The 26,428-nt window shown below is 45.3% G+C and overlaps 1 protein-coding gene and 2 pseudogenes across 2 annotated transcripts in view; 2 read left to right on the top strand and 1 right to left on the bottom strand.

The window, feature by feature from the left end:
• Window positions 1–26,428, top strand: part of NEDD9 (neural precursor cell expressed, developmentally down-regulated 9) — a 247,376-nt gene that overhangs the window by 17,144 nt on the left and 203,804 nt on the right. Inside the window, exons 2-3 of one of the 2 annotated variants that reach the window (XM_063923165.1) lie at window positions 14,030–14,216; window positions 16,966–17,134. In XM_063923165.1, the coding sequence (XP_063779235.1) occupies window positions 17,132–17,134 (3 nt within the window). In that variant the 5' untranslated portion in view covers window positions 14,030–14,216; window positions 16,966–17,131. Of the gene's footprint in view, window positions 1–13,963; window positions 14,217–16,965; window positions 17,135–26,428 lie in introns of both variants that reach the window. The other variant, XM_063923164.1, reaches the window with a different exon arrangement.
• Window positions 9,634–9,752, bottom strand: LOC134930403 (5S ribosomal RNA; annotated as a pseudogene).
• On the top strand, window positions 12,440–12,558 carry LOC134930402 (5S ribosomal RNA; annotated as a pseudogene).

Below are 26,428 nucleotides of genomic sequence, written 5' to 3'. Positions count from 1 at the left end.
CAGCTTGTGCCTGTCCAGACGTCTCATAGGCCGTCAGGGGCTCTAAAGCGCCCGTTACCTCAGATGGCAGATATAGACGCCGACACGGATACTGACTCCAGTGTCGACGGTGAAGAGACGAATGTGACTTCCAGTAGGGCCACACGTTACATGATTGAGGCAATGAAAAATGTTTTACACATTTCTGATAATACGAGTACCACCAAAAAAGGGGTATTCTGTTCGGTGAGGAAAAACTACCTGTAGTTTTCCTGAATCTGAGAAATTAAATGAGGTGTGTGATGATGCGTGGGTTTCCCCCGATAACAACGGATAATTTCTAAAATGTTATTGGCATTATATCCTTTCCCGCCAGAGGTTAGGGTGCGTTGGGAAACACCTCCTAGGGGGGATAAAGCGCTCACACGCTTGTAAGGGCTCTACCTTCGCCTGAGATAGCCGCCCTTAAGGATCCTGCTGATAGAAAGCAGGAGGGTATCCTAAAAGGTATTTACACACATACTGGTGTTATACTGCGACCAGCAATCGCCTCAGCCTGGATGTGCAGTGCTGGGTTGGCGTGGTCGGATTCCCTGACTGAAAATATTGATACCCTAGATAGGGACAGTATATTTTTGCCTATAGAGCATTTAAAAGATGCATTTTTATATATGCGTGATGCACAGCGGAATATTTGCCGACTGGCATCAAGTCTAAGCGCGTTGTCCATTTCTACCAGTAGAGGGTTATGGACACGTCAGTGGTCAGGTGATGCGTATTCCAAATGGCATTTGGAAGTATTGCTTTATTAAGGGAGAAGTTATTTGGGGTCGGTCTTTCAGACCTGGTGGCCACGGCAACAGCTGGGAATTCCACGTTTGTACCCCAGGTTGCCTCTCAACATGAGAAGACGCCGTATTATCAGGCGCAGTCTTTTCGTGGACAAGCGGGCAAAAGGTTCCTCATTTCTGCCCCGTGACAGAGGGAGAGGAAAAAGGCTGCAGAAATCAGCCAGTTCCCAGGAACAGAAACCCTCTCCCGCCTCTGCCAAGCCCTCAGTATACGCTGGGGCTTTACAAGCAGAATCAGGCACGGTGGGGGGCCCGTCTCAATGAATTTCAGCGCGCAGTGGGCTCACTCGCAAGTAGACCCCTGGATCCTTCAGGTGATATCTCAGGGGTACAAATTAGAATTCGAGACGTCTCCCCCTCGCCGTTTCCTAAAGTCGGCTTTACCGATGTCTCCTTCTGACAGGGAGACAGTTTTGGAAGCCATTCACAAGCTGTATTCCCAGCAGGTGATAATCAAGATACCCCTCCTGCAACAGGGAACGGGGTATTATTCCACACTGTTGTGGTACCGAAGCCGGACGGCTCGGTGAGACCGATTCTAAAATCTAAAATCTTTGAACACTTACGTACAGAGGTTCAAATTCAAGATTGAGTCACTCAGAGCAGTGATTGCGAACCTGGAAGAAGGGGACTACATGATGTCTCGGGACATCAAGGATACTTACCTTCATGTCAAAATTTACCCTTCTCACCAAGGGTACCTCAGGTTTATGGTACAGAACTGTCACTATCAGTTCAGACGCTGCCGTATGGATGGTACACGGCACCCCGGGTCTTTACCAAGGTAATGGCCGAAATGATGATATTCCTTCGAAGGAAGTGAATTTTAGTTATCCCTTCCTTGGACAATTCCCTGATAAGGGTAAGATCCAGGGAACAGTTGGAGGTCGGTGTAGCACTATCTCAGGTAGTGTTGCGGCAGCATGATTGGATTCTCAATATTCCAAAATCGCACCTGGTTCCGACGACGTGTCTTCTGTTCCTAGGGATGATCCTGGACACAGTCCAGAAAAAGGTGTTTCTCCCGGAGGAGAAAGCCAGAGAGTTATCCGAGCTAGTCAGGAACCTCCTAAAACTGAGCCAAGTCTCAGTGCATCAATGCACAAGGGTTCTGGGTAAAATGGTGGCTTCCTACGAAGCAATCCCATTCGGCAGATTCCACGCAAGAACTTTCCAGTGGGACCTGCTGGACAAATGGTCCGGATCGCATCTTCAGATGCATCAGCGGATAACCCTGTCACCAAGGACAAGGGTGTCCCTCTTGTGGTGGTTGCAGAGTGCTCATCTTCTAGAGGGCCGCAGATTAGGCATTCAGGACTGGGTCCTGGTGACCACGGATGCCAGCCTGCGAGGCTGGGGAGCAGTCACACAGGGAAGGAATATCCAGGGCTTATGGTCAAGCCTGGAGACATCACTTCACATAAATATCCTGAAGCTAAGGGACATTTACAATGCTCTAAGCTTAGCAAGACCTCTGCTTCAAGGTCAGCCGGTGTTGATCCAGTCGGACAACATCACGGCAGTCACCCACGTAAACAGACAGGGTGGCACAAGAAGCAGGAGGGCAATGGCAGAAGCTGCAAGGATTCTTCGCTGGGCGGAAAATCATGTGATAGCACTGTCAGCAGTATTCATTCCGGGAGTGGACAACTGGGAAGCAGACTTCCTCAGCACGACCTCCACCCGGGAGAGTGGGGACTTCACCCAGAAGTCTTCCACATGATTAAAAACTCGACAGGTATTGCGCCAGGTCCAGGGACCCTCAGGCAATAAGCTGTAGACGCTCTGGTAACACCGTGGGTGTACCAGTCAGGGTATGTGTTCCCTCCTCTGCCTCTCATACCCAAGGTACTGAGATTGATAAGATGGAGAGGAGTAAGCACTATATTCGTGGTTCCGGATTGGCCAAGAAGGACTTGGTAACCGGAACTTCAGGAGATGCTCACGGAGGATCCGTGGCCTCTACCTCTAAGAAGGGACCTGCTCCAGCAAGGACCCTGTCTGTTCCAAGACTTACCGCGGCTGCGTTTGACGGCATGGCGGTTGAACGCCGGATCCTGAAGGAAAAAAGGCATTCCGGATGAAGTCATCCCTATCCTGATCAAAGCCAGGAAGGATGTAACCGCAAAAACATTATCACCGCAATTGGCGAAAATATGTTGCGTGGTGCGAGGCCAGTAAGGCCCGACGGAGGAAATTCAACTTGGTCGATTCCTACATTTCCTGCAAACAGGAGTGTCTATGGGCCTGAAATTGGGGTCCATTAAGGTTCAAATTTCGGCCCTGTCAATTTTCTTCCAAAAAGAACTAGCTTCAGTCCCTGAGGTTCAGACGTTGTAAAAGGGGTACTGCATATACAGCCTCCTTTTGTGCCTCCAGTGGCACTTTGGGATCTCAATGTAGTTTTGGGTTCCAAAAGTCACATTGGTTTGAACCACTTAAATCTGTGGAGTTAAAATATCTCACATGGAAAGTGGTCATGCTGTTGGCCCTGGCCTGGGCCAGGCGCGTGTCGGAATTGGCGGCTTTATCCTGAAAAAGCCCTTATCTGATTTTCCATTCGGACAGGGCGGAATTGAGGACTCGTCCTCAGTTTCTCCCCAAGGTGGTTTCAGCGTCTCACCTGAACCAACCTATTGGTGGTGCCTGCGGCTACTAGGGACTTGGAGGCCTCCAAGTTGCTAGACGTTGTCAGTGCCCTGAAAATATATGTTTCCAGGACGGCTGGAGTCAGGAAATCTGACTCGCTGTTTATCCTGTGTGCACCCAACAAGCTGGGTGCTCCTGCTTCTAAGCAGACTATTGCTCGTTGGATTTGTAGTACAATTCAGCTTGCACATTCTGTGGCAGGCCTGCCACAGCCAAAAATCTGTAAATGCCCACTCCACAAGGAAGGTGGGCTCATCTTGGGCGGCTGCCCGAGGGGTCTCGGCTTTACAACTTTGCCGAGCAGCTACTTGGTCAGGAGCATATACGTTTGTAAAATTCTACAAAATTGATATCCTGGCTGAGGAGGACCTGGAGTTCTCTCATTTGGTGCTGCAGAGTCATCCGCACTCTCCCGCCCATTTGGGAGCTTTGGTATAATCCCCATGGTCCTTACGGAGTCCCCAGCATCCACTTAGGACGTTAGAGAAAATAAGAATTTACTTACCGATAATTCTATTTCTCATAGTCCGTAGTGGATGCTGGGCGCCCATCCCAAGTGCGGATTGTCTGCAATACTTGTACATAGTTATTGTTACAAAAATCGGGTTATTATTGTTGTGAGCCATCTTTCAGAGGCTCCTCTGTTATCATGCTGTTAATTGGGTTCAGATCACAGGTTATACGGTGTGATTGGTGTGGCTGGTATGAGTCTTACCCGGGATTCAAAATCCTTCCATATTGTGTACGCTCGTCCGGGCACAGTATCCTAACTGAGGCTTGGAGGAGGGTCATAGGGGGAGGAGCCAGTGCACACCAGATAGTCCTAAAGCTTTCTTTAGATGTGCCCAGTCTCCTGCGGAGCCGCTATTCCCCATGGTCCTTACGGAGTCCCCAGCATCCACTACGGACTATGAGAAATAGAATTATCGGTAAGTAAATTCTTATTTTATCTAAGGTCTTTAACTAAAAATAAATAAATAGATAAATAAATTAAAACCATTATAAAAAGGAGCCTATATCAAGCCCTCATTCAGTCCGCTAGGGGATAATGTATTCAGGGTGTAAATCCAAAACATTTCACGGCGTGACAACGCCTAATCCCTATCTCCGCCTCTACTATGTGGCTTCACTAATTCTAAAATAGTGAAATGGAGACCAATGATTTTGGAATCATGGACCTCCTTAAAATGTCTTGGTAAATTATGTGAGACTACTTTATTTTTTTTCTGCGTAGATGCTCTAGGATCCGTATTTTCGCTAGTCTTTTGGTCTTTCCTACATATGATAAACCACAACTGCAACCTATCTTATAAATAACATACTCTGTAGTACAAGTAACTCTATCTCTCAATTTATATACTCTTCCATCATCCATCTTATGTTGAAATTGTGTTTTGGACATATGTTTGCAACAAATACAGTACAATGGTTACAGGGGAAACAACCCCCCTGATTTCTTAACTGTATCTTACTGGAATTGGTGGGCATCTTAATCGGTTTCAGTTGACTTGGAGCTAAGATACTCTTGAGATTATTAGCTCTTCTATATACCATATACGGTTTCCTAGGGAAACAAGGTCCAAGGATAGGGACTCTTGAAAGGAGGCTCCAATGTCTTTCAATTGTTCTTCTAATTGAGCCTCACATCACGACAATATTGTGTGATGAACGGTCTATTCTGATGGCTAAATCCTGTTTCTTTCTTCGGTCTTTCAAATACAAGCTCTTCCCTATTTCTTAAAAATGCCTTCTTCCTGGTGTTCTCAATGAATCTGGGACAATAACCTTGTTCAACAAACCTGTTCTTAAGGACCTCGGTCTGCGACCAATAATCTGCTGTTCTACTACAATTTCTTCTTATTCTTAAGAATTGTGAAGAAAGTACCCCATCTTTCAATGCTGGATGGTAGCAGCTAGACATGGGGATAAAGTTATTGGCATCCACCTCTTTAAAGAATGTCTTTGTGGAAACCATTCTAGATGGTGACCCTTCCAAGTTTACTTATAAATTCAATAGGACGAAAATAGAATATTTAGATCTGGAATTGGAAGGGTCACCATCTAGCCCGGGACCGAGAGGTCTAACTGTTGGTGTTTGTAGAATCTATAAAGGTATGTGGTGTGCTTTACTTTTGTATCCTGATGAAAGTTTTTTTAAATAAATCTGAAACGTTGATGATAATTAGGCCTTAGTTGCCTCGATATTACTTTGTTCCTATTCAGTCCTGTGAGCGTCGCCTAATCTCTTCCGTCTCTATATTCCACTTCTTCGAGTGGTATGGAGGGCACCAAGGAGCTTACCACACCCAGGACAGAGTGCCGGCCGTTACTGCTACACACACACACATATATATATATATATATATATATATATATAGATAGATAGATAGATAGATAGATAGATAGATAGATAGATAGATATATAATATAATATATATATATATATATATATATATATATAGTAAAGTGCAGAGGAATTTGCTGTGCTATATAAGAAACTGTTAATGTATATATAATGACTAGGAATTTGACATTTGGACAGTAGCTTGCTTTTGTGATGTAGGCTCCCAAAAATAAGGGATCTTTTTAAATTCCACCCACAAATGGGTTAAAAGGGGTGCGATGATTATTGGGAATTCCCCCCTCACAAAGGAGAATTAAGACAGCCCACCAAGCCGGGACTATAAAGAATGCATGGTGCCGGCGATACCAAATTTCAGAGGGGGGGGGGGGGGGGGAGTACACAATGCTCTGTTCTTGGACTTTCTTGTGGCAGTTGCAGAGCAGTCCATTATTCAAATAGGGGAGCCACATCAACTGCCACCCCTAAACACTGTCAAACATCTCTGGGTGTGGCTCCCCTATTTGAATAATGGACTGCTCTGCAACTGCCACTGTTAAGGAAGTCCAGCCTTATGGTTCAGTAGATTTTGTGATGAGTCAGTGGTATTTGCCTTTTATATATATATTTCAGATATAAGTAGTGGTACAAGTAGAAAAAAATTCTTAATGGTACCTCAGTGCGCGTGCCAAAAAAATGGGTGTGGCCACATTCCACACGGGTAGTGGCCTATGAAAATGGGGGGGTGATACACATATGGTGGGCCAGATACACATATGCCCCCAATAGTGCCAGATACACATATGCCCCCAGTAGTGCAGTGCCAGATACACATATGACCCCACAGTGCCAGACACACATATGCCCCCACAGTGCCAGATACACATATGCCCCACAGTGCCAGATATACATATGCCCCAGTGCCAGATATACATGTGCCCCACAGTACTATATACACATATGCCCCACAGTGCCAAGTACACATGTGCCCCATAGTGCCAGATACACATATGCCCACAGTGCCAGATACACATATGCCCACAGTGCCAGATACACATATGACCCACAGTGCCAAGTACACATATGCCCCCAGTGCCAGATACACATATGCCCCAATAATGCCAGATACACACATATCCCCAGTAATGCAGTGCCAGGTACACATATGACCCCACAGTGCCAGATAAACATATGCCCACACAGTGCCAGATACACATATGCCCACACAGTGCCAGATACACAAATGCCCCACAGTGCCAGATACACATATGCCCCACAGTGCCAGATACACATATGCCCCCAGTACCAGATACACAAATGCCCTCAGACTGCCAGATACACATATGACCCACATTGCCAGATACACACATGCCCCCAGTGCCAGGTACACATATGTCACACAGTGCCAGGTACACATATGCCCCCAGTAACAGATACACATATGCTTCCAGTGCCAGATACACATATGTCCCACAGTGCCAGGTACACATATGCCTCACAGTGCCAGGTACATATATACCCCCAGTGCCAGATACACATATGCCCCCAATAGTGCCAGATACACATATGCCCCAGTAGTGCAGTGCCAGATACACATATGACCCCACAGTGCCAAATACACATATGCCCGCCATTACCAGATACAAATATGCCCCACAGTGCCAGGTACACATATGCCCCAATGCCAGATACACATATGCCCCACAGTACCAGGTACACATATGCCCCACAGTGCCAGGTACACATATGCCCCAGTGCCAAATACTTATATATGCCCCAAAGTGCCAGGTACACATATGCCTCCAGTGCCAGCTACACATATGCTCCACAGTGCCAGATTCACATTTGCCCCACAGTGCAATGTACACATATGCCCCACAGTGCCAGATACACATATGCCCACAGTGTCAGGTACTCATATGCCCAACAGTGCCAGGTATGCATACGCCCATCAGTGCCAGATACACCTATGCCCCCCAGTGCCAGGTACATATATGCCCCACAGTGCCAGGTACACATATGCTTCCAGTAACAGGTACACATATGCCCCACAGTGCCAGATTCACATAAACCCCACAGTGCCAGATACACATATGCCCCCAGTCCCAGGTACACATATGCCCACAGTGCCAGGTACACATATGCCCCACAGTGCCAGGTACACATATGACCCCAGTGCCAGGTACACATATGCCCCTAGTGCCAGATACACATATGCCCCACAGTGCCAGGTACATATATGACCCCAGTGCCAGGTTTCACATATGCTCCACAGTGCCAGATTCACACTTGCCCCACAGTGCAATGTACACATATGCCCCACAGTGCCAGATACACATATGCCCACAGTGTCAGGTACACCTATGCCCCACAGTGCCAGGTACACCTATGCCCCACAGTGCCAGGTACACCTATGCCCCACAGTGCCAGGTACACATATGCCCCACAGTGCCAGGTACACATATGACCCCAGTGCCAGGTACACATATGCCCCTAGTGCCAGATACACATATGCCCCACAGTGCCAGGTACATATATGACCCCAGTGCCAGGTACACATATGCCCCTAGTGCCAGATACACATATGGCCCACAGTGCCAGGTACACCCACCCCAGTGCTTAACACCGCTGCTGCCACTGGCTGTGTGTGTGAGGGGAGGAGAGCATAGTGCACACCTCTCCTGCCCCTCAGTCCAGTCTCCAGCGGCATGTATCTCCAATTAGGTGCAGGTTAGTGAGCCAATCAAACCTCGTGGTTCAGCAGCCAATCAGGAGCCGCAGCTGCCAGTCTGCGAGCTCTGATTGGCTAAAGAACTGGCAACTCATTAGAGATACACGCCGCCACCGGAGACCAGACTGGACACAGAGAGATGGGAGAGGCGCGCGCTGCGCTCTCCTCCCCTCACACACAGCAGAGCTCACACACAGACTGCAAGCTTGGCAGTCAGGCCGGCGGTACTGCGAACTGGTTGGCAATTTCTTACCGGTATGCAGTACCACCCCGTACCACCATACTTGCAGCACTGGATATAAGTAATTAACCAACCAATTTCCAGTTAGGATAGAATAGTGTCTCAATTATCAGTTGTTAACCTGTCACTTAACTTAACTAAACATTGTCAAACCTCTCAGAGAGCAATAGGAGGAATGGAGAGATAGATATTTTGACTCTTACATACATTAAAGGAAAGTTTGGTTGTCAGACACTGCTTATCTGCTTTGTAAAGGGTACCGACAGCTCTCCCAGTGATAGTGAGAAGTTAAGCAAGGAGACCTAGGGCCCTTTGGAATAAAATTGTATCTACAAAGAGAACAAGTATGACTCTAGTTTGGGCGCACTCTTTTTAATGTTAAATTATAATTGTGATCAAAATGAGAGATGAGCCTAGGGCTCGATATTGACGTCTAAGGCTTGTACTCTACACCACAATAGAAAATTCAAGACTGGATATACACTGCATGTATGACCATATTATTTATACAGCAAAATGTGTCTGGAAGGAATACCATTCTATGTTACAAAGTATTGTATTGTGTTGAATGTTCAGATCTTAATTATACCTGGATAATTGCATAATGGAGGGTAGCTACATCACAAACTGCCTCCGTCTGCCAAAAATCTGTACAAACTTCGTTTGTATTAATGCGACCCTGAATAGGGTGGGATTAGTGAATGAGAGAGCCCATACACTGTGATAAGATATCTAGTAAGTAGCCTTTGTCTTTGATAGGTGAAACTTAAAAGGATTAGGAAAATAGTTGGAATCAGTAAAGTAGTGATACTGCTGTTGGCGTTATTAACATAGGACGATCTTCCTACTTCACCGGGTATTCCCTAGTGGTCGCCCGTCTAGGTACTGACCCAGCCCACCTCCGTTTAGCTTCCAAGATCGGACGAGATTGGGCGTGAACGGGGGGGTATGGTCGTAGAGAGAAAATGCCCTACATCGCCAATGAGAGTGCACCGAAACGGAAGGATGGATTCCTTCTCGGGAGAAAATATAACAAGATTGTAGGATGACAAGAAAGCCGATAGTATATGGGTGTGAATCTGCTGTCCACGTTAGACTGGCGGGACTCGTACCCTGAGGGACTAGTCCGCCTGAATCGTGGATGAGAGTTCACAGAAAGAAGGAAAAGTAAGAACGTAGAAAAAGAATAGCAAAGTCAAAAAGAACACATGGTTTGAAATTCTTGATTTCTTTACGGTCACCTGTTTGATCGCAATTGAATTTGAATCTTGGTGATGGTGAACCGATTATTGCAGATACCACAAAAAAGGGGGAAAGAGGGAAGTGCCGCAAATTAAATAAGCATGATGTCCATAAAATGACACATTCAAATATTCAGGAGTTAGATGCTAATATGCTGGCTATTCTATTTAATATGTTTGACACACCCTACCAAAGAACAAAGAACAAGATGAACATATGAGTATACACTTCTCACAGTGACAAAATATGAATGGTTGGCTGTCTCATAGGTGACAAATCGTCAGGGGGACAATGCCCCAGAGTTGCCTCTGAAGCACTGCCTGACGCAAGCCACCAGTGGAATCAGAGGATATGAATCCCACAACAACAGACCCTGTAATAATTGGTATCTCACAGGGTATAGTCGCTGCTATCCAAAAACAGGAGAGTTGGGCGGAGGATCAAACAAAGGAATATTACCTATAACAGAGTTTCTGGTAATATAAGATGTAACTGACTGAAGCATGCAGAATTATTGAATACTTGGTATACATACGCCAAAGAATTACACAGGTATATCACGCTCCCTCTCTAGGAGCCTGAAATATGTAAGTGGCAACAGTGATTACTGGGGTATGCACCGTAACACAACAGGAAAACAGAATATTTAAATATGCACACCTATAGTGAGGTAATGCAGGTGGTGTTCCTGCTAACCTGCCTTAAATGGTCTATAGGTAAGGTGCCTGCTAACACAGCAGAAAAACAAATTGTTTAAATAAGTACACCTATGGTAAGGTATTGCGGGTGGTGTTCCTGCTAACCTAACATTGAAACAAAGGTGTTAGGATATCACCTATTCGGATGTCAGACATAAGAGGTGCCCCTTAGGAAACACCCCTATCGTGGGGAATTGGGTATCCCCTGTTAAATTGACAGATAGGAAAAAATGTGTCCTTAATAAGATACAAAAAATATTAAATATCACCCATTCAGATGTCAGTCATGAGAGGTGCCCCTTGGAAAAACGCGTTTCACCCGGTAACGGGCTTGTTCACTTTCGTTATGAGCAGTTGATGAGAGTCTCATCAACTGCTCATAACGAAAGTGAACAAGCCCGTTACCGGGTGAAACGCGTTTTTCCAAGGGGCACCTCTCATGACTGACATCTGAATGGGTGATATTTAATATTTTTTGTATCTTATTAAGGACACATTTTTTCCTATCTGTCAATTTAACAGGGGATACCCAATTCCCCACGATAGGGGTGTTTCCTAAGGGGCACCTCTTATGTCTGACATCCGAATAGGTGATATCCTAACACCTTTGTTTCAATGTTAGGTTAGCAGGAACACCACCCGCAATACCTTACCATAGGTGTACTTATTTAAACAATTTGTTTTTCTGCTGTGGTAGCAGGCACCTTACCTATAGACCATTTAAGGCAGGTTAGCAGGAACACCACCTGCATTACCTCACTATAGGTGTGCATATTTAAATATTCTGTTTTCCTGTTGTGTTACGGTGCATACCCCAGTAATCACTGTTGCCACTTACATATTTCAGGCTCCTAGAGAGGGAGCGTGATATACCTGTGTAATTCTTTGGCGTATGTATACCAAGTATTCAATAATTCTGCATGCTTCAGTCAGTTACATCTTATATTACCAGAAACTCTGTTATAGGTAATATTCCTTTGTTTGATCCTCCGCCCAACTCTCCTGTTTTTGGATAGCAGCGACTATACCCTGTGAGATACCAATTATTACAGGGTCTGTTGTTGTGGGATTCATATCCTCTGATTCCACTGGTGGCTTGCGTCAGGCAGTGCTTCAGAGGCAACTCTGGGGCATTGTCCCCCTGACGATTTGTCACCTATGAGACAGCCAACGATTCATATTTTGTCACTGTGAGAAGTGTATACTCATATGTTCATCTTGTTCTTTGTTCTTTGGTAGGGTGTGTCAAACATATTAAATAGAATAGCCAGCATATTAGCATCTAACTCCTGAATATTTGAATGTGTCATTTTATGGACATCATGCTTATTTAATTTGCGGCACTTCCCTCTTTCCCCCTTTTTTGTGGTATCTGCAATAATCGGTTCACCATCACCAAGATTCAAATTCAATTGCGATCAAACAGGTGACCGTAAAGAAATCAAGAATTTCAAACCATGTGTTCTTTTTGACTTTGCTATTCTTTTTCTACGTTCTTACTTTTCCTTCTTTCTGTGAACTCTCATCCACGATTCAGGCGGACTAGTCCCTCAGGGTACGAGTCCCGCCAGTCTAACGTGGACAGCAGATTCACACCCATATACTATCGGCTTTCTTGTCATCCTACAATCTTGTTATATTTTCTCCCGAGAAGGAATCCATCCTTCCGTTTCGGTGCACTCTCATTGGCGATGTAGGGCATTTTCTCTCTACGACCATACCCCCCCGTTCACGCCCAATCTCGTCCGATCTTGGAAGCTAAACGGAGGTGGGCTGGGTCAGTACCTAGACGGGCGACCACTAGGGAATACCCGGTGAAGTAGGAAGATCGTCCTATGTTAATAACGCCAACAGCAGTATCACTACTTTACTGATTCCAACTATTTTCCTAATCCTTTTAAGTTTCACCTATCAAAGACAAAGGCTACTTACTAGATATCTTATCACAGTGTATGGGCTCTCTCATTCACTAATCCCACCCTATTCAGGGTCGCATTAATACAAACGAAGTTTGTACAGATTTTTGGCAGACGGAGGCAGTTTGTGATGTAGCTACCCTCCATTATGCAATTATCCAGGTATAATTAAGATCTGAACATTCAACACAATACAATACTTTGTAACATAGAATGGTATTCCTTCCAGACACATTTTGCTGTATAAATAATATGGTCATACATGCAGTGTATATCCAGTCTTGAATTTTCTATTGTGGTGTAGAGTACAAGCCTTAGACGTCAATATCGAGCCCTAGGCTCATCTCTCATTTTAAATTGTTTATTTTAATTTTTAGGTTATAAACATCACCACAGCTCCCCACCACACGTGGGGTGAGCTGTTGTCGTGTAACAAATACAACCAAAGACAGAGATATAACCTTGGAACAAAGATCATGCGGTTCCCAGCTTGCGACAAGAAAGAGAGGAGGTAAACAAGAAGAAAAAGATAACATATGAATCATTAATCATACATTTGTTAAAACGAGAAACATTTATGGATTATACCTCTGGGTGAGAAAAGAAAAAAAAAAAAAAAAGACCCTACTGTCGGGTGGGAACCGGAGATTACGCACTTAACTATGGCATTAGAAAGACGGAGTCTAAGGAGAGAAAGAAAGAGCATGAAGAGAGAGAAGGGGGAACGGGACAAGACGGGATGGGAATAGAATAGGGGGGGGGGAAGACCCAGGTTTGGGGGGGCGCCGCCAGTGCGCCTCCTCAATCCGCTGATCTCGTATAGGGCGTTAGTGTAAAAAGGGAAAGTGCTACCTGAGGGACACGAAGAGATCACATTTAGGGGCGAGCTTGTTACTACTCGTCAGGATAGGAGATCACCGAATTCAGAGCAGGAGAGCCATCGAGCTCCCGGGGGACCGTAATCCACTTGCGGGAACCTGTGAGTCGAACCATAGTTCCCAGTTCAGGAGAAACTGGAAAGATCTATTATGGAGGTATGCAGTGATTTTTTCCATGCTTGCGAGATACCATACTCAATTGCCCTTCAATGGAAACAGAGGGAGCCCCCCCCTATTAAACAGGTCATCTCTCATTTTGATCACAATTATAATTTAACATTAAAAAGAGTGCGCCCAAACTAGAGTCATACTTGTTCTCTTTGTAGATACAATTTTGCTTGCTTTTTATGACCTTGGGCGCACCGCCATACGGACTGATAGGGATTTGTAATATATTATCGTCCATTTCTGGCTTCTATATAATTATTTGAATCTAGTTCTGTGCAGGATCAACAACCAGTGCCCTTTGGAATAAAGTCAGAATATTACTGCAAACCTTACAGCAGGCGGAGCTTGGACTGTCATCCCAACATTTACAGCACTGAGCAGGACAGCATCAGAGGCGGGACAGGACAGAGAAGGAGGCAGATTATTCTCAGCGCCAACCTTTTGACAGCATGAATCCGGGGAAGGCCCGTCCAGAGGTGCGCCTGACAAAGATTGGCAGCAACAGGCGGAGCATGTCTTGTTGTAAGTCTAATTTGTGATCTTCTGTGATAAACTAACCAGTTAACTTTAGGTATATCCAGTTGTCCAGAAAATAAGACACAGAGACTACAAATTCCCGTACAATAAAATCCATTTATTGTTTTGGTGTGTTCTCGGGCGTTTTTATGGAGGGGTACTTTGATGCGACCAGTTCTCAACAACATCCTACCACAAATGAGCCCATACCACCCAACATTTTAAAATATAGATCCGGGACTCCCGTGCGCACGTGTTTATGGACAACAGGTCGCCCATACACACAGCCAGATATGCCAATATATCTGAAAGCTATATCAGCGTCTGCTGTGCTACAGGGCCAATATGATATGTCTGTAAACGACAACATTCACAGACATATCGGGTGTAAGCATGGTATATTGTCATAGGATGTACCCAGGGCCAGCCCTATAAATAAGAAAACTACGCGGTTGAGTATGGTGCCGCACATAGAGAGCCGACAGCCGCAGCCTGTCTCACTGACTTCTATTACTCAGTGCTGCTGCCTCCTGAGAACGCGGCTCCCTTCTGTGTAGTGCTGTATGCATAGGTAATGAGCAACGGAGTGTCATGACGTCACACCGCTCATTACTATCTGAACAAACTGGGCTGGAGTAGGATGCCCACCACTGCCGCATGGAGCCTGGAGCGGACTCAGTGAAGGAGACATGTTTGACCGGGTGGCCTGCAGCCACTTTCCCACTGCCGTGCTCAAGCTCCCAGAAGAGTCTAGTTCTCCTTCATTTGGTATTTCTGTTGCTTGGCTGATAGTCACTTCAGTAATCTCAGTCTAGGTATATGAGCCAGCCAAAGACAAGTTTAACATTATTATTATTTAATATGGTGATCTCTTTATTCATAAACTGCAAATGCCAGCCTCCACACAGCAGGACACAGCTGCATACATGAGAATGTCCCAGACCATTCCATATTAACAGTCACCCACTATTTCCTTGTCACACCTGCCTGTCACCCACTATCTCCCTGGCACCCCTGCCTCAGTCACCCACTCTCTCTCTGTCACCCCTGCCTCAGTCACCCACTGTCTCCGTCACCCCTGCCTCAGTCACCCACTCTCTCCCTGTCACCCCTTCCTCAGTCACCCACTATCTTCCTGTCACCCCTGCCTCAGTGACCCACTCTCTCCCTTTCATTCCTGCCTCAGTCACCAACTGCCTCCCTGTCACCCCTGCCTCATTCACCCACTATCTATGCCAGCCTCAGTCACCCACTATGCCTGCCTCAGTCACCCACTATGTCACCCACTGTCACCCCTTCCTCAGTCACCCACTATCTCCCTGTCACCCCTTCCTCAGTCACCCACTATCTTTCTGTCACCCCTGCCTCAGTGACCCACTCTCCCTGTCACTCCTGCCTCAGTCACCCACTGTCTCCCTATCATCCCTTCCTCAGTAACCAACTGTCTCCCTGTCATTCCTGCCTCAGTCACCCACTATCTCCCAGTCATCCCTGCCTCACCAGTCACCCACTATCTCTCTGTATCCCCTGCCTCAGTCACCCACTATCTCCCTGTAACCCCTGCCCCAGTCACCCACTATCTCCCTGTCACCCCTGCCTCACCAGTCACCCACTAACTTCCTGACAAACACTATTGCCATGTACCTAGGGGTAAAATTGCGTGGCCTTACCCCTTTGTTGAGAAACCACATCCCTTTTTGTGGTCTTTAAAAAGTTTATCCCATCAAGGGGTGCCAAAATGTAATTTTGCTTACCAAAAAAATGTTGGGCTGGCCCTGGGTGTACACAGCCTTACTTTAGCATTTACGTCTAACACTGTCAAGCCACATTTCCTGTTGTCAGCCTGGACACAGTAGTGTTACTATAGTGGGTGCATTATGTACAGTGCACAAGGGCCCCTGGGGGGCCCACATTGCACCCATGTTTACCTTTCTGGAGTCCCGAGTCTGCACTGCAGAAATCACTGGGAATTGGCCGCCATGCATGTGCAGTAGTGATTAGTCGCTGGAACATGGTGTGCGCCATTTTTCCGGAGACCTGTGTATGCACAGTCGACTGTGGCACAATGCCAAAGTCTACTGTGTCGTAAAGAGGAGGGAGCCCACACAGAGTCTGCACATGGGCCCCTCTTCTGTTAACCCGCCCCTGCCTGGATATATACTAATGTTTTCTCATGGGTAAAACTAGTGCATATGATATCCTTGCAGAGCTGGACACATCTTGTAATTCATCCAGTTCTGCAAGCTACTCAACATACGTCTATTATATTGGCCACATTTTCTGCCTGTACAGGTGACTACTGTTCTATGGGGGTAATTCAGACCTGATCGTAGCAGCAAATTTGTTAACAGTTGGGCAAAACCATGTGCACTGCAGGTGGGGCAGATATAACATGCGCAGAGAGAGTTAGATTTTGGTGGGTTATTTTGTTTCTGTGCAGGGTAAATACTGGCTGCCTTATTTTTGCATTGCAATTTAGATTTCAGTTTGAACACACCACACCCAAATCTAACTCTCTCTGCACATGTTATATCTGCCCCACCTGCAGTGGACATGGTTTTGCCCAACTGCTAACAAATTTGCTGCTACGGTCAGGTCTGATTTACCCCCTACAATGTGCTGGTATTTTCCATAAGCATGCAGTAGATAAGGTACTAAACTAGTCACTCATACTTTATGTTTGTGTTCTTATTCTGTTTTTATAGCCAAATGCCATTGTACTGTACATTTGTTTTTGTTTGTTTTTTGTTTCCAGAATAACACAAGGAAAATTATTCACCAGGAAATGCAAGCCAACCTATTAGTAGGGTTAGTCTAAAGACCCATGAAACATAACCAGTTAAGGCCAGAGTGGATTCCGATGGAGATTGCTATCAAGTCAGAATAGTACATTGTCTGACTCAAGGAGGAAGAGCTAAACAATGGTAAGCAACATAAAATTGTATATATAGCATAAAGTGATAGTACTGTGTAGTTTTTATTATACATTTCCCTTACGACGCAATAAACTAGACATGACCACCCTTTTCAATGCGTCCCAAGGGAGATCATTTTCATAGGAGTTCCTCACAACAATTTCAAACCCATAATGATTTCCTTTTCATGAGATTGTATACCTTTCACTGTGACAAAGCAGGTAGCACAGCTCATCAGGAAGCATAGAAATCATTTTATGTAAATTGTATTTAATGTATTTCTTCTAGATGTGTATTTCATTGACATTAGCAGGATGTTTCTCACAATCTAATTGTATTAAAACTAAGATTACGCTACCTATAACAAGAACAGCTGTGGATCCTGTCACTGTGTATCCTTGAATGATACATTATCCCCTGATAATACAGGAAATTACTTTTTGCTTTAATGATTTGCCCATCCAATTCAGAGTGGCTGCTGCAGGATAGGCACAGAATATCATTTTTACAGTTTAGGATGCAGTCCTTATAATGGAGGGTGCATAGGTCCAGTAAGTAAAGTCAGACCAGCGATAAGCCTTTTTAGTGATTTCATGTAGATACAGTTTTTTGTTCTCGAATATAGACTGATGGGAATGTATACATTTATAAAGTTACAGTGCTTTGAACACGTACTTTGTACACGCAAACTGCTGTGGGTTTTTTTATAGAAACACCTCAGTAGGCATATATACTACAATATGGCATTATGGTGGCATCCAGGGAACATTAAAAAATAAAGCACAACACAAATGTAAAATATTTTTGTTGTATAATAAATGCAATAATTAAAAAAATAAAATAAATAAAAGCCAGTATGAATTGAACAGAGTGCTTTTCAGCTGAGCAATCAAAAATGTAAAGCTGAGTGTGTTAAGAAAAAAGTTGTAAAATATCAACACATTTACCTATTTTATTGCCAGGAATAGTGAACATTTATTGTGTCTACAGTATATCATCATGAACACAGGTATATTCCCTGGTGTAACTCTAAACATACATTTGAGCAGATTGCTAGGAACACAAAGCTTTAAGGCTGATCATGCCTGCATCCAATTTCCATGTCTCTCACAATAACATTCAAATAAAGATTCTGGGCAGTCTAAACAGATTTGTATCTGATCTGACAACCATATTGAACTTCTACATACAGAAAATGTTTACATCATTTTAGTTGATGAGTTTCACGATCATGCACTTAAAAAAAAAAAAAAGCTTTTCAGTTCTCTGTTCTCCTGAGCATGCTTGGTGTGTATTTCTTCAGCTGTTAGTGTTACTTCTAAGGGGCCTATTTATAAAATAGTATTTGTAGGATATCCCAGGGCCTTCTTAGCAGCACTGTAGGCTCTGGGCAAAGCAGTGCACTGGGTCCCCTACACATCCATTCACGTGAACCAATATTTTTTTTTTTAACATGCGCCTCCTGCATGCTTCCGTACAGTGAATGGCTGTCAGCACTCTGATTGGTGTATAGCCAATCCACCAATAAGCATGCTGACAGCCAATCATTGTCTGGCTGCAGGTTGGGAGGCAAGTAGAGAAGGCTGCCCGACTGCTCTGATTGTATGACCACCAGTGGCGGATCCAGGGGGGGGGGCACTCGGGCCCGTGCCCCCCCTGTCATTTGTGGCCTCCCCCCGTCCCCGTCCCCCCCCCGCGGCGTCGGTGCCGCACAGGGAGATGACGGACGCCCGCTGAGATTGTGTTACCAGCGGGCGCCCGTCTCCCTGCACAGCGGTAGCCGGAGCTCAGTACTGAGCTCCGGCTTCCGGCGCTGTCACTGCGCCGTGCGCTATGGGAGAGACGTCAGTCATGACGTCTCTCTCATAGTACTGAGGAGAGGACGCCAGCCAGGAGGAGGACTGCAGCGGCGCGGGAACGGGGCTCGGTAAGTATTATGTTTTTTTCTTCCTTAATGCAGCGGGGGCATCTCCTGGGGGAAAACTACGGGGGGACATTACTACTGGGGGGGCATCAACAAGGGGCATTACTACTGGGGGGGGGATTACTACTGGGGGCATTATAACTGGGGGCATTATAACTGGGGGCAGCTACTGGGGGCATTATTACTGGGGGGCACTTACAGGGGGCATTACTACTGGGGGGTCATCTATTGGGGGCACCTAATGGGGGACATTTTTACTGGGGGCATTATTACTGAGGGGCATCTACTTGGGGCATTACTACTGGGGGGGTCATCTATTGGGGGCAGCTACTGGGGGCATTATTACTGGGGGGGTATCTACTGGGGGCATTACTACTGGGGGGTCATCTATTGGGGGCAAAGTCCTAGGGGGCATTACTACTGGGGGCAAACTACTGGAGGACATTATTACTGGGGGACATCTACTGGGGGCAAACTACTGGGAGGCATCTACTGGGGGCAAGCTACTGGGGGACATTATTACTGGGGGACATCTACTGGGGGCAAACTACTGGGGGGCATCTACTGGGGGCAAGCTACTGGGGGACATTATTACTGGGGGCCAACTACAAAGGTGGTAACTACTGGGGGCATACTACAGGAGGGCATTACTACTGGCGGCTTAACTACAGGGGCATTACTACTTGGGGGCTAAACTACAGGGGCATTACTACTTGGGGGCTAAACTACAGGGGCATTACTACTTGGGGGCTAAACTACAGGGGCATTACTACTTGGGGGCTAAACTACAATGGGGCCAAACTACTGGGGGCATAACTACAGGGGCCAAACTACTGGGGGCATTACTACTGGAGGCTAAACTATAAGGGGGGCATAACTACAGGGGCTAAACTACAATGGGGCAAACTACAGGGGGGCATTACTACTGGTGGCTAAACTAGTGGGGGCATTACCACTGGGAGGCTAAACTAAAGGGGGGAGGTAAACTACTGGGGTCATAACTGCAGGGGCATTACCACTGGGGGCATAATGACTGGGGGCATTACTACAGGCAACATTACTACTGGGAGCAATACGGGCATTGCATAAAGGACACCACTACTATGGGGTCTATATAAGGGGCACTACCAGTACAGTGGACATTGCATAATGAGGGCTACAACTGTGGGCATTGTATAAGAAGCGCCACCTCACATGCACCGAAGCCGCACGCAAATGTACTTGCCCCTTCCATGGTGCCCCCCCTATCATTTTCTTCTGGATCCGCCCCTGATGACCACCACCCACCCCTGCTTGAAGGCCCCCCCGAAATGTGTGTACCTGGGCAGCAACCCAGTGTGCCTATACTAGGCTGACCATACTAGCCATTTAAACTGGGACACTCATGAATTACACAGGTTCTGTGGCTGATTAAAACCGGATGAAATGCAGATTTGAAGTCAGCCAGCCACAGAACCTGTGTAATTCATGAGTGTCCCAGTTTAAAGGGCTAATATGGTCAGCCTACCTATACATTAAGATGGAGCTGGGCTATCCCCTGAAAACAACTGTTTTCAGTGGATTCCTGCAAATATTAAGTATCCCACGAATGTATGTAAATGGCACCACAGCAGATATTGGAGATATTATCTGCAGTTCTATGTTTTAAATGGCAAAATCAACTATGATAGGTTTCTATGGAGACTGTTTTATTGCTGAATTTACCTTGGCCAAGGGAGTTAATATTGGCAGAACCTGTGGGGCTAATAGGTGTACAAAAGGCAGAGAACTTAACCAGGTGCATGGTAACACTGGGTTAATGCAGGTATGCACATATAACTGATATAAACAGATCCAGCAGGAGGTGTGGTTTTTAGGATAGCACACACCTGTATTATATATTCAGTGATTTCAGTGGGTCTTTAAGAGTAAGCGATGGTGACACAGTGGCACTTATGGCACCTCCTCTGTATGAATCCTTGATTGCTAACCTTTAAAAAAGGAACTTCTGCATCAGAGCTGTGCTAAGGCATTGTTGTCATTTCTGAGCCTGATGCTGCATTCCTGATGATTTTTTTGTAACCTGAACTCTGGCTTGACACTTACAGTACCTTGGCTTGATATTGGCTATTAGTGTGCAAGCCATCAACTTTAGTCATGCACAGCCTATTTACAAGCATTACCAGTATATTGCTCTCCTTCAATCCTGCTACCTGAACAACCTCATGACCTACATTACTTGTACAGTCTGACTTTCAGCCACTGAGGTCCATCCTTTTAACATATTATCTTCTGTATTTGTGCCCTGTCAATACCATCCCAGCTCTCTGGTTTTGTAACAAATGAGTAAATAGTTTTCAGTGTGTCTATTTTATATGGGACATGGCTTTGTTTTCATGTTTTCAGCATTTTTCTTAATGTCTTTAGCTGGAAATTATTCCAAAGACTAAGGCAGGGGCATTTTAAGAGAGAATAGGGTCCCTGCGAAGTCTCCAACTGCCCCCCCCCCCCCCCTTTCTCTCTCTTACTGGCAGCTGGGCAGTGTAATCATTGTCACTCTGAGTGACTCTAGAGCAGTGCTAGAGGCTGCTGTGCATGCGCAGGACCTCAGGAAAAAAGTGCTGCGGCCATTTTCCCGGTGACTTTGCAGGGCTGCCACAGCGGACGCTAGACTTCGGAGGTGAGTAATGAATATGGGTTTCATTCTGTGTGGTATGGGCCCCACTGGACCCAAGGGGTCTGTGTTCACCACACACACTGCACCCATTATAAATACGCCACTGGACTCCAGGGGCGCTTGGTGACAAAAACAGTTTTACTAACTTTTTACACTGAAACTGATATGCTGTCTTCTAGGATACCAGTTATGTGGACCTGATCCATATTATTTTAGCAGCTACACGTTGTATTAACTGAATATGTTGGTCTGTATGCTATGACGTCCCATGCAGTATGAGTTTCTATAGTCTCTAGTCTGGATGTCATCAGGAAATGAGTTGTCAGCTGTAATCTTCCCACAGCAGATGCTGTAAGGCTGTAGGGGACAGTGGGGTAAGATGAGACAATTTTTACTTATGCTGTCCCCTAGGCAAGGAAAAATGAGACAGAAGTAAAACTAAAACATCTAACTTTATTTCAGGATGTATCCTGTCAATCGAAATTATAAGAATGTATCTAAAACAAAGGGCTGTGAAAATGTGACTTCTCAAAAACAGTGGTCTAGTGGCTCAACTTGCCCCAGATTCGGGGTAAATTGGTCAGTCAATGGGTAAATTGAACTATCTGGGGGCCGACTGACTTTTTCAGGTTTACACATGAGTATAATGAAAACAAATATTTACTAATGTATTTTCCATTTCCAAATAGTCGTATTTATTTCCTTATAGGTAACTGTAAACAATATAAAGCCAACCAAATAAAGTTTATTATTAAACAATAAAACAGTTTTCATGCAGATGAGTTTTTACTGGTCTAACAGGCTAATTAGCATGCCTGCTAATCGAGTGGTGCGTAAGTTCCTGCAAATAGGTCGCAGCTTGCTGTGATTAGTCGCACACTGCATAACATGAACACATCTGTACATCATCTGTTCTCCATTTCAGTGACTATTCAACATTCCACTCATCAGTGTTGCAGGGAAATATGAACTGTTGCTCCCTCCTTGCTGTTCCTCCAGTCTTTTGAGGTTGAGGTAGCTTCTTCAGCAAAACACTTTGAGGGAGATTTAATCAAAACTTGGAGAGAGATAAAGTGGAGAGAGAGTACTAACCAATCAGCTTCTAATTGGCATTTTACAGACTGTGATAGAAAATGACATGGAGGAGCTGATTGGTTGGTACTTTATCTCTCTCCAAACGTTGATAAATCTTCCCCTTTGTGGGAAAAATGCTACATAATTTTTCTTAAATGCAAAAGTGATTTTTTTTTAGTTTGCCAAAGCTCCACTGGATTCTTCTGAGTAATCTTGCACTCACTTCATCGCCCACAATTTCTAACTGGCTCATTTGACCCTACAGCCACCATTTTGAAAAAACTATCTAGCTTAGTAATTCAGGTTAAATTATTTACATGGTTTTATGGTTTTATACATTGGCAAATCACCAACATGTGTAATATATATTTTTAGACCTGGATACATTTGCTTTGACATAACAGTCATTATACCTGAATTGTAGAAAATTTGAACAACAAAAAACAGTTTCTTGTGAAAAAAATCTGTATATTATTAGCAGAAGGATGACTTTTATGAGTGATATATTTCTATGATGCCTTTGTCTGAGCAGGGCAAATCAGGGTTGCTTCGTTTCCAAGTTATGTGGCAAAATGTCCGCATGCCATTTAGAATGCATCAGCATTGTGTTTTGGGAAATGTGACAGTTGGTGAACTCTCCCTGTGCATCTGCTGTGTGCCCTGGAGCATGTGATTTGCCCAGTGCTCTGGAAACTGTGACAGTTATTTGTAGCCACCCACTAGGCAGGGATTTTTCAAAAAGGGGTAAAATGTTCTGCCCAGCAAACTTTTTCCTGGTTGAAAGCGGGCACATCAGCTAATTAAATAAGATTGTCATAAGGTAACAGGTAACTTAAAAGTAGTACGTTTTAAAGTAGAATAATCCAGGCAGTGCCATAACTAGACATTTTATCGCTGTGTGCAAGATACAGCATTGTCCTCCCATATACAAAACAGGGCCAGTATGCGCCATAGGCGTGTGTGTCAAAAATATTGGGTGTGGCTTCATGGGGAAGTGGCGTGGCCACAGAGCCTCCTTTACACATTACGGCAGGCAAAGTCCTCTTTTACACAGTACAGCAGGCAGAGCCCCCTTTTACACAGTACGACAGGCAGAGCCACCTTTTTACACACTACGGCAGCAAAGTCCCCCTTTTTACACATTATGGCAGGCAGAGTCCCCCTTTTTTACACATTATGGCAGCAGAGCCCCCCTTTTATACACAGTAAGCATGTAGAGTCCCCCTTTTTTACACATTAAGCAGATAGAGTCCCCTTTGTACACATTATAGAAACACAGTCACCCTTTATTACACATTACAGCAACAGAGACCATTTTTTTACACATTACAGCAGCAGAGTCCCCTTTTTTACACAGTACGGCAGGCAGTCCACCTTTTTTACACAGTACGGCAGGTAGTCCCCATTTTTACACGGTACAGCTGGCAGTCCACCTTTTTGCAAATTACGGCAGGCAGTCCCCCTTTTTTACACATTATAGCAGGCAGTCCTTTTGTTACACATTATGGCAGGCAGTCCCCTTTTTTACACATTATGACAGGCAGTCCTCCTTTCTTACACATTATGGCAGGCAGTCCACATTTTTACACATTATGGCAGACGGGGGGGGGGGGAGAGAGAGAAAGAGAGAGATTAATCACCTTTGATGAGCTGGCGTGCCTCTCCTGTCCTCTTCCCACCCATTTTGGGTGGGCTGGGAGAGACGTCATCTCTCCCCAGCACACGGAGAGGGATCGGAGGGAGAGCTGCAGTGCTACCCGGCAACCTATGTGAGAGGTAGCATCTGTGCAACAGGCACGCTGGGCAGTGACGGTGTGGGCCAGACTCCTCAGTGCAGCTGCAGCATCAATGATGACTGAGTAGCCAGGCACACTCCTAGTTACAGCCCTGATTCCAGGCAACATCAGCCAATCTAAGCATCTAAACATTAAAAACAGTACATGGAACAGATGTTTAGCTTCTATCAAACTGGTGCGGAGAGAATTGTGGTGTCAGTTAAACCAGAGTTTCCCATAGAATTTGATGGCAGATAACAACCACTTGGCCCATCTACTTTGCCTTTTTTATCCTTTAGGTGATCTCAAACCTTTTTGATCCTTAGTTAGAGTGAATATGGGGAAAATGGAAGAGAGAGAAAGAGATAAGGGAACTGGAAGAGTGGGGGAAGAGAGGAAGTAAGAGTGAGAGAGAAAAGATAGCAAACAGATTGAAATTATAGAGATAAACAGAAGGAATAGGTTTGAGAAGTGGACAAATAGATAGAGAGAATGACTAGGGGGAATGGGAGAGATAGAGAGAGTATAGGGGGAATGAGAGAGAGAGAATGAATAGGGGACATGGGAGAGAGGAGGAAGAGAGAGAAAAAAAGAGAATGAATAAGGAGAGAGAGAGAGAGAGAGGAGGAATAAAGGGAGAGAGAGAGGAGGAATAGATGGAAAGAGAGCACCCTGACACAGCCCTGACTAGAATACAGCAGACTCATATTCCCCTTGGTAAGTCTGAGAGGGTGGCCCTAGTTGTATTGGGTTCTTTTCTCCCGATCATCCTCATATGTACATCTTGATGGGTCCTCCTTCTACTCTCCTCATAGGCAGTGCGCCGCCTCACAGAAGGACTCCTTTCCTGTTCAGAGGAACCAGATAGTCTGATCTCTGTAGAGCTGCATCAGGCATCGTTTAGACTAGTCTGGTCCCAGACAACATGTAGTTTTTATATATTTGCTAGCTGCACAGCATGGGGCCAGATTGCAAGTATACAGCTATTACCTCTGGGGTCCAGTAAGACAGGAGACTATTCTGTTTCATGCTATTAGTTGTAGGACTAGGGCCAGGTCACCTTCTTGTCTGTGTCCCTGCAGTCCCCATTCCCCATTGATCTCAGTCCTGATTATGTACCCCCCTTTTTCTTCTCTGTTCCAAACTATACATGTTAAGATCTTTTAGTCTTCCTGTGTAAGTTTTGTGATGTAAGCCACGTACCATTTTAGTTGCCCTTCTTTGTATGCTCTCTAATGTATTTATATCCTTTTGGAGATATTGGGGGTGATTCCGAGTTGTTCGCTCGCTAGCTGCTTTTAGCAGCATTGCACACGCTAAGCCGCCGCCCTCTGGGAGTGTATATTAGCTTAGCAGAATTGCGAACGAAAGATTAGCAGAATTGCGAATAGAAATTTCTTAGCAGTTTCGGAGTAGCTCGAGACTTACTCACAAATAGCGATCAGTTCAGTCAGTTTCGTTCCTGGTTTGACGTCACACACACGCCCAGCGTTCGGCCAGCCACTCCCCCGTTTCTCCAGACACTCCCGCGTTTTTCCCTGACACGCCTGCGTTTTTCCGCACACTCCCAGAAAATGGCCAGTTTCCGCCCAGAAACACCCACTTCCTGTCAATCGCACTCCGATCACTTCCACGATGAAAAGTCTTCGTTAGGACGTGAGTAAATCTACTAAGTTTTGAGCTAAAATACTAACCGCATGCGCACTGCGAACCATGCGCATGCGCATTTTTGCCTTAATCGCTCCGTTGCGAAAATCGGCAACGAGCGAACAACTCGGAATGACCCCCATGGTCTCCAGAACTGGACACAGTATTCCAGAGGAGGCCATACCAATGTTCTATACAATGGCATTATTAATTCTTTTTTTCCTGCT

The sequence above is a fragment of the Pseudophryne corroboree genome, chromosome 5 (genome assembly GCF_028390025.1).
Source record: "Pseudophryne corroboree isolate aPseCor3 chromosome 5, aPseCor3.hap2, whole genome shotgun sequence".
Taxonomy (NCBI): Eukaryota; Metazoa; Chordata; class Amphibia; order Anura; family Myobatrachidae; genus Pseudophryne; species Pseudophryne corroboree.
The sequence above is the reverse complement of the archived record's forward strand: the minus strand, read 5'-3'. Positions and strand labels throughout refer to the sequence as shown.